Raw genomic sequence first — 15,013 nt, forward strand, 5'->3', positions numbered from 1 at the left:
GCTGGCCTTCTTCCTTACTAAATACTGAATTAGTGAATTCTCTCTGCCAGAAGTGCAGGATCCTAGACCTGGAACTGGTTAGGGATCCGTTAAGGGAATAAGAGATCTTGGAAAAGAAGAAAATAGTAAGAATAAGGTAAAGAATTCTCAGTATTGGAAAGCTTTTATTTCATCAAAAGTTCTTGTATTTATTTATATCCCATGGAGTCTTCATCATATGCCTGGTAAAAATAGCTGTAATGGGGCTGAGAGATCATACAGAAGATAGGTATTTGCTTTGCATATGGCCAACCTGAGTTTGCTCTCCAATATTCCAGATGGTATCCTCAGTACTGCTAGGAATGATCCCTGAGCACGCAGTCAGGAGTAAGCCTGAGCAAAACTGTGTGTGGCCCAAACCCTCCCCTATTCTCCTAAAATAAAGTACCATAGCTGTAATTGCTTTGCTTCCTTCATATATGTGGGCTATCTCACAATACTGTGGGGGTGTAGAGGGGTTTATTTTTGCCACAAATGGCAGTTTTCAGGTCTTACTCCTGGGTCTATGCTTAGGGATTATTTCTGGTGAGGTTTAGGGGACCCTAAATGATGCTGGAAATAAAACTTGGGCTTATAATATGCAACACAAGAGCCGTACCCACTGTACTATCACTCTGGACCCTTAGTTTGGTTTTCAGTGGTTTTCTTTTTCTTGAAGAGGATATAGAAATCTAGAGAAGGTGTTGCTTTCCCAGGGTCACCCAGTTAGCTTGATGGTGAGGCTAGGGTTTATCCTGGGTCCCCAGAGCTCCACTCTGTTTCTATCATGGTCAGGAGGATATTCCACCAGGTCTGCATTTGCTTCTTGCAGGTCCTTGTTCCTTGGAGCCAATGGAAGGTGAATGCCAGGATTACATCCTCAAGTGGTACTACAGCAAAAAAGAGGGCCTTTGCCGACAGTTCTGGTATGGCAGCTGTGGGGGCAACGCCAACCGTTTTGAAAGTGAAGAAGAATGCATGACTCATTGTGTATCTCAGCACTACTAGAGAGACGGTGAGAAACACCCCAGCTTCATCAACTGTGAAGTGCAAACCTTGTGGAGATGGTACAAGACTACTCAGAAGCCAAGAAGTTTGCTCTTTGCTCTCAGGATTTGATTTCCCACCCCCGTAACTTTTTTAACCAATGAGGTCTCGGGCCTGATGATTTCTAACTTGATAGGGAGTACACATTAGTAATTGAAATAGTAACCCAAACATTCTTGTAAGTCTTGGATTTTTGAACTGAATAAAAACAGACACTTGAACTTAACTTATAGCATGGCTGTACATTTTTATTGCAGTTGAAGATAAAACTCCATGTAACATGAATAAAATCTATTTTGGAAATTATTAGTAAGTGGAGTGTGACTCTAAGGGACCCCTAATGAATAATTTTGTCCTAAAGGGAAAAAATATCAAGGTTTTCTTGATGAAACAAATTGGTAAGAGACCACTCTCTGTCTCTGTCTGTATTTTGGAAAAGAGTCATTGATGGAGAGGGAATAGCAGTGTTCATTACTACAGTGACTTGAATACTTCTAAATGTGGTGATTGAGCAATTGAGGTTGATGCTGTCTCTGAAGATAGGAAATAAAATGTTTAGTTTCATCCTGGTGAAAATGTTGCAATAGAAAGTAAGGATAATTGTGATTAAGTTTTTCCTTGATATGTTTAAATCTCTAGACCTCAGTTTGTGCCCAGTGGGCAGAAGTGAGCACTGCATGGAATCATTCTAGATTTGTTGGGTGGTATATGACCATTGCCTGGTGCATGATCTTGTAGGGTTACCCTGACAGAAGAGACTGAGTGACTCAAACAACAGAAATTTGTTTCTTAGCATTCTAGAGACTAGACACCCAATATATCAAGGTATCAATTTTCTTTTTTCTTTTCTTTGTTCCGCACTCCTCCCTCTTCTTTCTTCTTTTTATTTTCTTTCTTTTTTCTTTTCCTTCCTTCCTTCCTTCCTTCCTTTCCTTCCTTCCTTCCTTCCTTCCTTTCCTTCCTTCCTTACTTTCCTTCCTTCCTTCCTTCCCTTCCTTCCTTCATTCCTTCCTTCCTTTCCTTCCTTCCTTTCCTTCCTTCCTTTCCTTCCTTTCCTTCCTTCCTTCCTTCCCTTCCTTCCTTCCTTCCTTCCTTCCTTTCCTTCCTTCTTTTCCTTCCTTCCTTTCCTTCCTTTCCTTCCCTCCCTTCCCTCCCTTCCCTCCCTCCCTCCCTCCCTTCCTTCCTTCCTTCCTTCCTTCCTTCCTTCCTTCCTTCCTTCCTTCCTTCCTTCCTTCCTTCCTTCCTTCCTTCCCTTCCTTCCTTCCTTCCTTCCTTCCTTTCCTTCCTTTCCTTCCTTTCCTTCCCTCCCTTCCCTCCCTCCCTTCCTCCCTTCCTTCCTTCCTTCCTTCCTTCCTTCCTTCCTTCCTTCCTTCCTTCCTTCCTTCCTTCCTTCCTTCCTTCCTCTCTTTCTTTTCTTTCTTTCTTTCTTTCTTTCTTTCTTTCTTTCTTTCTTTCTTTCTTTCTTTCTTTCTTTCTTTCTTTCTTTCTTCCTTCCTTCCTTCCTTCCTTCCTTCCTTCCTTCCTTCCTTCCTTCCTTCCTTCCTTCCTTCCTTCCTTCCTTCTTTCTTTCTTTCTTTCTTTCTTTCTTTTTTCATTTTTTATTTTAATAATTTTTATTTTGATCAAAATGGATTACAAATCATTCACAGTAGTATTTCAGGTACATAGTGACATTGAATCAGGGGCATTCCCATCACCAATGTTGTCCTCCCTCCACCCCTGTTCCCAGTATGCATCCGATATCGCCCCTCCTTTGCCCCCTGGGCTGCTAGTATAAGTGGTCCCTTCTGTATCTGGCCTGTTGTAAATTGGGTATCGTTTCTGTTGTAGTTGGCTTTGGATTTTGTGTACAAGTCTGCCATGTATTTCTCTTTTTCTTTTTTTAAAAATGTATATTTATTAATTTAGTTATTTAATTTTTGGGTCACAGTTGCGGTGCTCAGGCTCTGCACTGAGAAATCATCGCTGGCAGGCTCAGGGGACCATCTGGGATGCCGGGATTGAAGAATTGTCAGTCCTGGATCAGCTGCGTGCAAGGCAAACACCCTATGGTTGTGTTACAGCACAACCCCTATTTTTTTTTATATTTTTACAGCCCCTATTTTTTTTATTTTTTAATACAACTAATTCTCTAATTGAGTCACCATAATAAATAGTTACAACCCTGTCTTCCTTTTATTCCATTTTAAACATTGTTTTCTGCTATATTGTTACTGAAGGGGTAACAAGCATATCAGTTTACTTCCTGTCAGCACCCAGTTGTTGACCAGAGAGAGATCATTTTCAACTATAATTGTCATAGTGGTCCCTTCTTTGTCCTAACTACATTCTCTCACTATTTGTCTTTTTTATATATATTTTATTTAAACACCTTGATTACATACATGATTGTATTTGGGTTTCAGTCATGTAAAGAACACCAGCCATCACCAGTACAATATTCCCATCACCAGTGTCCCAAATCTCCCTCCTCCCCACCCAACCCCCACCTATACTCTAGACAGGCTTTCCATTTCCTTCATACATTCTCATTATTAGGAAACTTCAAAATGTAGTTATTTCTCTAACTAAACTCATCCGTTTGTGGTGAGCTTCATGAGGTGAGCTGTAAATTCCAGCCCTTCTCTCTTTTGTGTCTGAAAATTATTATTGCAAAATGTCTTTCATTTTTCTTAAAACCCATAGATGAGTGAGACCATTCTGCATCTTTCTCTCTCTCTGACTTATTTCACTCAGCATAATAGATTCCATTTACATCCATGTATAGGAAAATTTCATAACTTCATCTCTCCTGACAGCTGCATAATATTCCATTGTGTATATGTACCACAGTTTCTTTAGCCATTCATCTGTTGAGGGTATCTTGGCTGTTTCCAGAGTCTTGCTATGGTAAATAGTGCTGCAATGAATATAGGTGTAAAGAAAGGATTTTTGTATTGTATTTTTGTGTTTCTAGGGTATATTCCTAGAAGTGGTATAGCTGGATCGTATGGGAGCTCAATTTCCAGTTTTTGGAGGAATCTCCATAAAGGGATTTCCATAAAGGTTGAACTAGACTGCATTCCCACCAGCAGTGGATAAGAGTTCCTTTCTATCCACATCCCCGCCAACACTGCTTGTTCTCATTCTTTGTGATGTGTGCCAATCTCTGTGGTGTGAGGTGGTACCTCATAGTTGTTTTGATTTGCATCTCCCTGATGATTAGTGACGAGGAGCAGTATTTCATGTGCCTTTTGGCCATTTGTATTTCTTTTTTTATCAAAGCGTCTGTCCATTTATTCTCCCCATTTTTTGATGGGATTAGATGTTTTTTTCCTGTAAAGTTCTGTCAGTGCCTTGTATATTTTGGAGATTAGCCCCTTATCTGATGGGTATTGGGTGAATAGTTTCTCCCACTCAGTGGGTGGCTATTGTATCCTGGGCACTATTTCCTTTGAGGTGCAGAAGCTTCTCAGCTTAATATATTCCCATCTGTTAATCTCTGCTTTCACTTGCTTGGAGAATGCGGTTTCCTCCTTGAAGATGCCTGTATTCTCAATGTCCTGGACTGTTTTGCCTTTGTGTTGTTCTATATATCTTATGGTTTCGGGTCTGATATCGAGGTCTTTCATCCATTTGGATTTTACCTTCATACATGATGTTAGCTGGGGGTCTAAGTTCAATTTTTTGCAAGTGGCTAGCCAGTTGTGCCAACACCAATTGTTGAAGAGGCTTTCTTTGCTCCATTTAGGATTTCTTGCTCCTTTATCAAAAATTAGGTGATTGTATGTCTGGAGAACATTCTCTGAGTATTCAAGCCTATTCCACTGATCTGAGGGCCTGTCTTTATTCCAATACCATGATGTTTTGATTACTATTGCTTTGTAGTACAGTTTAAAGTTGGGGAAAGTAATTCCTCCCATATTCTTTTTCCCAATGATTGCTGTAGCTATTCTAGGATGTTTATTGTTCCAAATGAATTTCAAAAGTGACTGATACACTACTTTGAAAAATGTCATGGGTATCTTTAGAGGGATCGCATTATATCTGTACAATGCTTTGGGGAGTATTGCCATTTTGATGATGTTAATCCTGCCAATCCATGAGCAGGGTATGTGCTTCCATTTCCGCGTGTCCTCTCTTATTTCTTGGAGCAGAGTTTTATAGTTTTCTTTGTATAGGTCCTTCACATTTTTAGTCAAGTTGATTCCAAGATATTTGAGTTTGTGTGGCACTATTGTGAATGGGGTTGTTTTCTTAATGTCCATTTCTTCCTTATTCCTTATTACTATTGGCGTATAGAAAGGCCATTGATTTTTGTGTGTTAATTTTGTAGCCTGACACCTTGCTATATGAGTCTATTGTTTCTAGCTTTTTGGTAACGTCTTTAGGGTTTTCTAAGTAAAGTATCATGTCATCTGCAAACAGCAAGAGCTTGACTTCTTCCTTTCCTGTCTGGATTCCCTTGATATATTTTTTTTTGCCTAATCGCTATAGCACTTCTAGTGCTATGTTGAATAGGAGTGGTGAGAGAGGACAGCCTTGTCTTGTGCCAGAATTTAGAGGGAAGGCTTTTAGTTTTTCTCCATTGAGGATAATATTTGCCACTGGCTTGTGGTAGATGGCCTTAACTATATTGAGAAAGGTTCCTTCCATTCCCATCTTGCTGAGAGTTTTGATCAAGAATGGGTGTTGGACCTTATCAAATGCTTTCTCTGCATCTATTGATATGATCATGTGATTTCTATTTTTCTTGTTTTTGATGTTGTGTATTATGTTGACAGATTTATGGATGTTCAACCAGCCTTGCATTCCTGGAACAAAATCTACTTGATCATAGTGGATGATCTTAATAATGAAGCATTGAATCCTATTTTCCAGGATTTTGTTGAGGATCTTTGCTTCTCTGTTCATCAGTGATATTGGTCTGTAATTTTCTTTTTTAGTAGGATCTCTGTCTGGTTTAGGTATCAAGGTGATTTTGGCTTCTTAAAAGCTATTTGGAAGGTTCCTGTTTTTTCGATTTCAGGAGTCTTGCCAGGATTGGTAGTAGTTCCTCTTGAAAGGTTTGAAAGAATTCATTAGTGAATCCATCTGGGTCTGTGCTTTTGTTCTTGAGCAGACATTTGATTACTGTCTTAATTTCCTCAATAGTGATGGATGTGTCTAGATATGCTACATCCTCTTCCTTCAACCGTGGAAGATTATAAGAGTACAAGAATGTATTCATTTCTTCCAGGTTCTCATTTTTAGTGGCATAGAGCTTCTCAAAGTAGTTTCTGATTACCCTTTGAATCTCTGCCATATAAGTAGTGATCTCTCCTTTTTCATTCCTAATACGAGTTATCAATTTTCTCTCTCTTTCTTTGTTAGTTTTGCCAGTGGTCTATCAATCTTGTTTATTTTTTCAAAGAACCAACTTCTGCTTTTGTTGATCTTTCGGATTGTTTTTTGTGTTTCCACTTCGTTGATTTCTGCTCTCAGCTTTGTTATTTCCTTCTGTCTCCCTATTTTTTGTTCCTTTTGTTGAGCACCTTCTAATTTCATGAGCTGCATCATTAAGCCATTCAGGTATGCCCCTTATTCTTTCCTGATGTGTGCTTACAAAGCTATAAATTATTCTCCCAGGTCCCATAGGTTCTGATAGTTTATGTCTCTGTTGTCATTTGTTTTCAGGAAGGTTTTGATTTCTTCTTTGATTTCATCTCGGACCCACTGGTTATTCAGTATTAGGCTGTTTAACTTCTAGGTATTAAAGTTTTTCTTCTGTGTCCCTTTGTATTTCACATATAATTTTCAGGGCCTTGTGGTCAGCGAAGGTAGCCTGCAAAATTTCTATCCTCTTGACATTATGGACGTATGTTTTATGTGCTAGCATGTAGTCTATTCTGGAGAATGTCCCATGTGCATTAGAGAAGAATGTGTATCCAGGTTTCTTGGGATGGAGTGTCCTATATATATCTACTAGGCCTCTTTCTTCCATTTCTCTTTTCAGGTCTAGTATATTCTTGTTGGGTTTCAATCTCGTTGACCTATCAAGTGTTGACAATGCTGTGTTGAGGCCTCCCACAATTATTGTGTTGTTATTGATATTATTTTTCAGATTTGTCAACAATTTTATTAAATAATTTGCTGGCCCCTTGTTCGGTGCTTATATGTTTAGGAGAGTGATTTCTTCCTGCTGTACATATCTCTTGATTAATACAAAATGTTCATCTTTGTCCCTTATTACTTTTCTTAGTATAAAGTTTGCATTATCTGATATTAGTATAGCCACTCCAGATATTTTATGGGTGTTGTTTGCTGGGATGATTTTCCTCCAGTCTTTTATTCTGAGTCTGTTTGTTCTGACTATTCAGGTGCATTTCTTGTAGGCAGCAGAAGGTTGGATTGAGTTTTTTGATTCATTTAGCCACTCTGTGTCTCTTAACTGGTGCATTTAGTTCATTGACATCGAGAGAAAGAATTGTCCTGGGAATTAGTGCCATCTTTCTATCAAAGTTTGGTGTGTCTGTTGGTCAGTCTTGTCTTAAAGTAGGTCTTTCAGTTTTTCTTTTAAGACTTGTTTTGTGTCTGTAAAGTTTCTGAGCTGTTGTTTGTCTGTGAAACCATGTATTGTTCCTTCAAACCTGAAAGTGAGTTTTGCTGAGTGCAGTATTCAAGGCAAAGCATTTATTTTATTGAGTTTTTTCACTATATCCCACCACTGCCTTCTGGCCTTGAGTGTTTCTGGTGACAGGTCTGCGGTAAATCTCAAGGATGTTCCCTTGAATGTAATTTCTCTTTTTGATCTTGCTGCTTTCAGAATTCTGTTTCTATCTGTGGGATTCATCATTGTGACTAGGATGTGTCTTGGGGTGTTTTTTCTGGGATCTCTTTTAGTTGGTACTCTTCGGGCATGCAGGATTTGATCACATGTATTCATTACCTCTGGTAGTTTCTCTTTAATGATGTTCTTGACCATCGAGTCTTCCTGGAGATTTTCTTCCTGGGTCTCTGGGACTCCAATGATTCTTAAGTTGTTTCTGTTGTGCTTATCATAGACTTCTATTTTCTATTTTCATATGTTCCCATTCTTTGAGTAATTTTTCCATTGTTTGATCATTTGCTTTAAGGCTTTTTTCCAATCTTTTCTGCTGTATGGAGTTGTTATTCACCTCATCTTCCAGTGTACTAATTCTATCTTCAGCTACTGTTAACCTGTGTGAAAGCTCGTCCGTTTTTTTCTTCAATTCATCTACTGAGTTTTTCAGACCTGTTATTTGACCTGAAATTTCAGTTTGGATTTTTCTGATTTTTATATTCATATTCTCTTGATTTTTTTTGGGTGTTTGGGGTTACACCCGTTTGATGCTCAGGGGTTACTCCTGACCAAGAGTTCAGAAACTGCCCCTGGCTTGGGGGACCATATGGGACGCCGGGAGATCGAACCTTGGTCCTTCCTTGGCTAGCGCTTGTAAGGCAGACACCTTACCTCTAGCGCCACCTCACTGGCCCCATATTCTCTTGATTCTTATTAGTGTTCTCTTCTATATTTTCTTTGAGTTCTGTGAACATCTTCCATATTGTGACTCTAAACTTATCTGAAAGACTGAGTAGTTGGTTGGCCATATTCCAGTCATCAGAGTTACCATCTTTATTCTCTATGTCTGGCACTGGCCTGCATTGTTTCCCCATTGTCACACTTGTATTCTGGGTTTTTCTACGTGTTGTCGTTGTATTCATTGGCTATGCGTGGCCCCTTAGTAAAGCAGAGGGGCCTTGCCTTGCTCCTCTGGCTTCTCCCTATCTGGGCATATCAACTCACCTCCTGGGAAGTCTAGCTGTCCCCAGATGAAGCCACACACAGGACAAAATCAGGCTGAAAATGCAGCACAGCACAGGAGAAAGAGAAAGCAGCTGGCATCAGAGTTCCAGCAGAGTTCAGCGGCTTCCTTTCTGGGTGTATCAACTAACCTCCTCTCTCTCTCTCTCTCTCTCTCTCTCTCTCTCTCTCTCTCTCTCTCTCTCTCTCTCTCTCTCTCTCTCTCTCTCTCTCTCTCTCTCTCTCTCTCTCTCTCTCTCCCTCCCTCCCTCCCTCCCTCCCTCCCTCCCTTCCTTCCTTTTTCTTTCAACTGATGGTGCTCAGGGGGACCATGTACAGTGCTGGAATTTGAAGCAAGGTTGTTTTGGTCTCAGCTGCATGTGAGGCAAGCATCGTGTTGTTGGAAATAGCAGATTTTATCACTTGTTAGTTTATTTTTGGAGGCCAAACCGGGAAGTACTCAGGATTCCTAGTTCTGTGCTCAGTAATCAATCCATGATACTCAGGGGATCATATGTTGTGCCCGACATTGAACCAAGACCAGCTACATATAGCATATAGGTAAGGCCTGCTGTGCTATCTCTAGGGCCCCAAATTAATCATTTTTCATAGTGAAGTGGTATTCCTCTGCATATATGTGCAACACCTTTATCTGTCATCTTCACTGAATATTTGCATTGTTGCTAACTCTTAGAAATGGCTTCTTTCCATTCTTCAAGATTTCAGGTCTTATATTCAAGTCTTTAATCCATTCTGAATTAATTTTCTGTGTGTACTATTAGATGATTTAGCTTAATTCTTTTTCATGTGGTTGTCCAATTTTTGCCAACCATTTGTTGAGTCTCTCTTTTCCCACTGAATTCCTTAGTTCCTTTGTGTAAACTATTGATATTTTATGGGTTTATTTATGGGCTCTGAATTCTGTTCCATGGTTGTGTCTATATTTATTTCAATAGCATTGTTTTATTTTATTGTTTTATTATCGCTTTGAGTATAACTTGAAATCAGGGAGTATGACACCTTAATTTTAATTGTTTTGGATTGTTTCTCAGGATTTGTTTTATGATTTCATTAAAAAATTTAGTATTCTTTATACTGTTCCATTGGGATTTTAGTATGGAATGCATTAAAGCTACACATGCACTTAGATTAGGAGCTCATTTTAGCAATATTAATTCATCTAATCCATGAATTTGAGATATATTTATTTTTTATTTTTTATTATATTTATCATTTATTTCTGTTTCCTATTTCCTACAACAATGTCTTAAAATTTTCTTTCTTTGTCTTATAATTTTCATTGCCTTAGCCATTTATCTAGTTTTTCTTTATTCCTGTATTTTAAATTATGTTTATACAATTGTAAATGACATTAAATTCAAAATCATTTTTTATGTTTTTGTGTACAGAAATGCAGCATGTTTTGTGTTTAATTTTGTAGTCTACTGCTGTTAGTTGTTTTTTTCTACATCTGCCTCCTGACACCATTTTTATATATGTAAATCTTTATTTAAGCACCATGATTACAAGCAGGTTCATAGTTGTTTTTAATTTATTTTTAAATAGTTAGGGTTCTATGTTTATTGTCATATGGCAATAGTTTTAATTTATCACAAAATTATTTGTTTTTAATAACAACATTTAAAAAACAGAACTTATCATAAAAATGCCATGAATAATCGCTTCTCGGCCTTTTTGCTAAGATCAAGTGTAGTATCTGTTCTTATCAGTTTAATATCTGATATGTCCTCTATCCGAGGACAATATATTAAATGGATTTTTGCAGCTGGAAGTTGGAAGAGGAGCTTGCTCCGTCTGCTCCACGGATCGACTTGGTATTGCAGTACCTCTGGGAACGGTGCACCAAAATAAAAAAAAATGCCATGAATAATTTTTTCTCTTAAAGGTAACTATTTTTTTTATATCTAGAACATCCAGATTTTCTAGTTTTGAATTCTCTTACTTCCTTTTTATCTCTCTTGAAATATTGCCTTGTAAATATTTTGGTTGAGGCATTTGTACATGTGCAAGAAGTGAAAGTAATGTTCATTTTGCTTGCAGAGCAGACAAGAAGGGTGTTTGCATTAATTCTCAGGAGACATAACCTCAGCCTCTGTGTGTAACAGGGATCAAGGTTTTTCAGCCTGAGAATATGTCACTTGACTGAGAGTTGCTTTCTACTTTTTGCTCTTATTTGCCCTCCTTTGTTCAACAATCAAGAACACAAAGGCAAAGGTTCAATAATAACAGGACAGTTGGGAAGGGATATCATTGCATCCTTGGAAATGTAATGAGATCCATCTGCAGTTCTTCCTCATAAATGAAATGTGTGGGGTTTTAAGACTTTGGAAGACTTCGTCTGGTCCAGGCAAGAAGTTTGCTTGAAATTCTTGAAGGACAGCTGCCAATTGGCCAAAGGGCAAAACCTGCTGCATGTTGTTTTAGATAGAATCTATTCCACTTCTGTATACAGTGTCTAAAGGACTTCCCACATGATCTCATATCCTTGCTCACCCCCTCCTGCCACTAAAGCTCAGACAATGGCATTATTCTTTAAAACTGTAATATAGGAACACTCTGACCTGACCCAGAGACTGGTCTTAATTTAGAAACTGACCTTGACTTTACTGAGTTTCAAGAGCAGGGGTCTTTTGCTCTGACTCATTCATTTCCCTGAATTAGTTGCCACCAGAGAATTCTGAAGGTCAAAGTGAGAGGCGAAGGAGAATGGGCTGAGACAAGCAAAGGGGATTTCCTATCTGAACTAGATCTTACTGTCTCCCTCAACTATACCTCCTCTTTCTGGTATAACCACAAATCTGAAAGGGCTAAGAGAGAAATTATCCTGCCATCTAGGACAATATTGATGATATACTTGGCTAACCAGACCCCAGCAGTAGTTCTGGAATGGATATGACTTGTTAGAATTGCCCCCAAAATGTCTGGAATCTATATTTCCCACATTCACTAGACATTGGTGTACTGCTCCAGAAGTACATATTCTAAAGAGGCAGACCTCCAAAGAGCCCACCTACAGCCTTCCTAGTAGTTAGGATAGAAAATTGCTTCTGGGGCCCCGGAGAGATAGCACAGCGGTGTTTGCCTTGCAAGCAGCCGATCCAGGACCAAAGGTGGTTGGTTCAAATCCCGGTGTCCCATATGGTCCCCCGTGCCTGCCAGGAGCTATTTCTAAGCAGACAGCCAGGAGTCACCCCTGAGCACCGCCGAGTGTGGCCCAAAAACCAAAAAAAAAAAAAGAAAAGAAAAGAAAAGAAAAGAAAAGAAAATTGCTTCTCGAAGGAGAATGGGTAGGATAGAGATGGAGCATCTTTTTATTTTGACTGGTCTGGGTTCACAATTCTATAATTTCCAAATTTCAACAAAATATATTTAAAGGCATGAGTACTCTAGAGGATCTTAGAGATCTGGTTTGTGTCCATTGTTTATCTCTAGCTTCACCAATAATAGCAGTATGCAAGCAATACTAAGTAAGTTTCTTGGAAAGTTCATCTTCCAAGTGTACATGCTGTCACCCTTGGTGCTATTACTACAGTCATGTTTTTAATTCATTTATCTCAAATTATTAGTAGGAACTACTTTGTGTCACATCCTTTATCTATATAAAAACTTGGTCTCTTTGCCTCTATGAAAATTTCCCTAATCATTTTTTTAGGAAAAATAAATAGTTGTTTCCTATTGTCTACTCTACACATGCTTCTCTCTTTGCTCCTTTGTCACCATTTTTAAACCATTAGTCTCTTTTGCACCATGAAATTACCTGCCTGTGCAGGGCCCACCACACGTACTTTTGATTCTAATTTTTAAGCTGTTTTCCCGCTTTTAAAAATCATTAAATGTTTTCCTCCCCTACCAATGACACTTTACCTGTTCTCTCATTCTATTTCTCTTTCTCACTCTAGAATAGTGGTCTTCAATCGCCAGTCCACAAAGACTAATAGTTCACAGGTCCAGAAAGGTGGAAAATCATGTTGCTCCTTTGGTTACAACTGCAAATCTATTGAGTAGGTGGGTGCAGAGGAGATGCTGATCCTTAGGTATAAAAAGCTTGAAGAACTCTGCTAAAGAGAAATCCTTTGCTTTTTGATGTTCTTCATTTGTTTCAGACAGAAAACCATCAATGCCATAAGAGCAAACTGGGAAAAGTTTCCATTTTCAAATTCTCTTTTTTTATCAGTTAACTTACTAATCATCACTATGTGCTATTTTGGGACATTAACTTTTCTGATGAGGGCATTATGACATTATTAATGCTTCTGTGAAAAATAAAGCAGTATTCCTACTCTCGTATCTACTCACATAATTAAAATTTGTGTTTATTATAAGAACACTTGAAATGTAATCTCTTAAATTGCTATTATACAATATAGTACTTTTTTAAAAAATATGGAATGCTTCATGAATTTGCGTGTCATCCTTGCATAGGGGCCATGCTAATCTTCTCTGTATCATTCCAATTTTAATATATGTGCTGCTGAAGTGAGCACAATATAGCACTATTTTTTAAAAAGCTTATCACCATTATTTTTCCTCAGACTTATATATCTTTATTTAGACACCATAAATACAATCATGTTTGTTGTTAGGTTTCAGCTATAAAAAGGAACATTCCTCTTCATCAGTGCAATATTCCATTTCATTATATTCATTCCATTCCACTGGCGCCCCATCTCCTTCCTCCCTCACCCCTGCCTGTATTCAAGACAGGCATTCTAATTTTTTCCCTCACTACTATTGTCCAAATTGGAAGTAAATGGCAATTTTGCAGATACTCAGTGCTTTTAGAATAAAGGGTCTTATGCACAGGAATTTTGAGGAAAAGCAACTGAAATTGGTGCTGTCCTATTTAATTAGGTTGTGATGAACAAAGCTGACACTCGTACTTCAGTGAAAAGACAACAAAGTCAGCATATTTTGAAAATTACTATTTGAATCTTATATGTGTGTGCAAGTATAAAGCTATCTGTTTAGTTTTATTCTACTTTTCAGGCTTAACCTGAAGATTAGATGTTCAAGTGTATTTTAGTTTTGTGCCTCATCTAAAGCGATCTAGATAAATCCGCTAATAATAATGATAATACTGACAATACCACACACATCCACTAATGGTCACTAATACTACAGACAGAGTTTCAAGAAGAGTTCAGGGTTGAAAAGATGATGTTACATTGGGAGTTATCGGTAGCCAGGGAGAAAGTACAGAGATTAAAACTAGTGCTTTGCATACACCAGACCTAGGTTTGATCCCTGGGGCCACATAGCTTTCTGAATATAGCCCTAGAAGCAACAGATGTGGTTCTGGAGATGTCTGAATATTTCCAATTTAAGCATTGTGGTACTTGGCACCAGCTCCATGGGCCAGAAAAGCAACTCTGCATGGTGGGCAGGTTAGCAGAATTATCTCTGGGGAAGGACACCCAAAATTGAAATAAAATCTGGAACCATTAATTAATAGAACTATTTTAAGTCATGAATCTGAATGAAAATAGGAACCAGTGTTTATAGTAAGGAGCATAAATACAAAGATCAAACATGGAATATCCTATTTTTTTGTGCTTTCATCAGACTTCACTGTCAAAATAGATTTATCACTTTCTTCAATACTTAATCTAATTGTCACTTTTCTTTGATGTTTTTAAAAGCATCATGTTTTAAAGAATTGTTTATGTTATTAATTTTATAAACAGCTTAAAATCAAAGTCTTGGACAGAGCATATGGTTTATCTGTGTAAGGCACAATATATCATCCTGCCACAATAAAGTAATAAAAAATTAGTTAGTCCCTCCTCCTTCCCCCCCACCACAGCACCCTAGATAAACTAATATTCATAGTCCACTTTACAATTAGAACATAATTGCATTAGAACATAATTGAGCTATAGGTGATTTTATTGCCAGAATAAATGCTTCAGCTTTGCAGTCTAAATTTTCCCTTGCAATACAATTTTATTGTTCCTAAAAATTTTGTAATAATGGAAGGGAAGCACTACTTTTTCTCTTACTTTTCCTCTTCAGATGACATGGAAAAATTATAGTGGTTCAGTTGAAGTCTATAGAGCAACCACAAATAGGCCAAGAGGGTTACCTCTTTCTGTACCCAATCCCAAACTAAACTCTAAACTCTCTGTTGGAATCCAGGCATGACCT

General features: G+C 38.2%; 1 protein-coding gene and 2 non-coding genes across 3 annotated transcripts in view; 2 read left to right on the plus strand and 1 right to left on the minus strand.

The window, feature by feature from the left end:
• Window positions 1-1,026, plus strand: part of LOC125997902 (collagen alpha-4(VI) chain-like) — a 113,903-nt gene extending 112,877 nt beyond the window's left edge. Inside the window, 1 exon segment of the mRNA XM_049766086.1 lies at window positions 851-1,026. Coding sequence (XP_049622043.1) covers window positions 851-1,026 — 176 coding nt within the window.
• Window positions 1,027-10,526: 9,500 nt separating this feature from the next.
• LOC125998521 (U2 spliceosomal RNA) lies at window positions 10,527-10,717 on the plus strand. The gene has a single exon (XR_007492070.1). It is a non-coding gene; the product is annotated as a U2 spliceosomal RNA (small nuclear RNA).
• A 2,529-nt stretch (window positions 10,718-13,246) lies between these two features.
• LOC125998312 (U6 spliceosomal RNA) lies at window positions 13,247-13,353 on the minus strand. Its single transcript, XR_007491903.1, has one exon. It is a non-coding gene; the product is annotated as a U6 spliceosomal RNA (small nuclear RNA).
• Between the last annotated feature and the right edge of the window lie 1,660 nt (window positions 13,354-15,013).

This window comes from Suncus etruscus, chromosome 20 (genome assembly GCF_024139225.1).
Source record: "Suncus etruscus isolate mSunEtr1 chromosome 20, mSunEtr1.pri.cur, whole genome shotgun sequence".
Classification (NCBI taxonomy): domain Eukaryota; kingdom Metazoa; phylum Chordata; class Mammalia; order Eulipotyphla; family Soricidae; genus Suncus; species Suncus etruscus.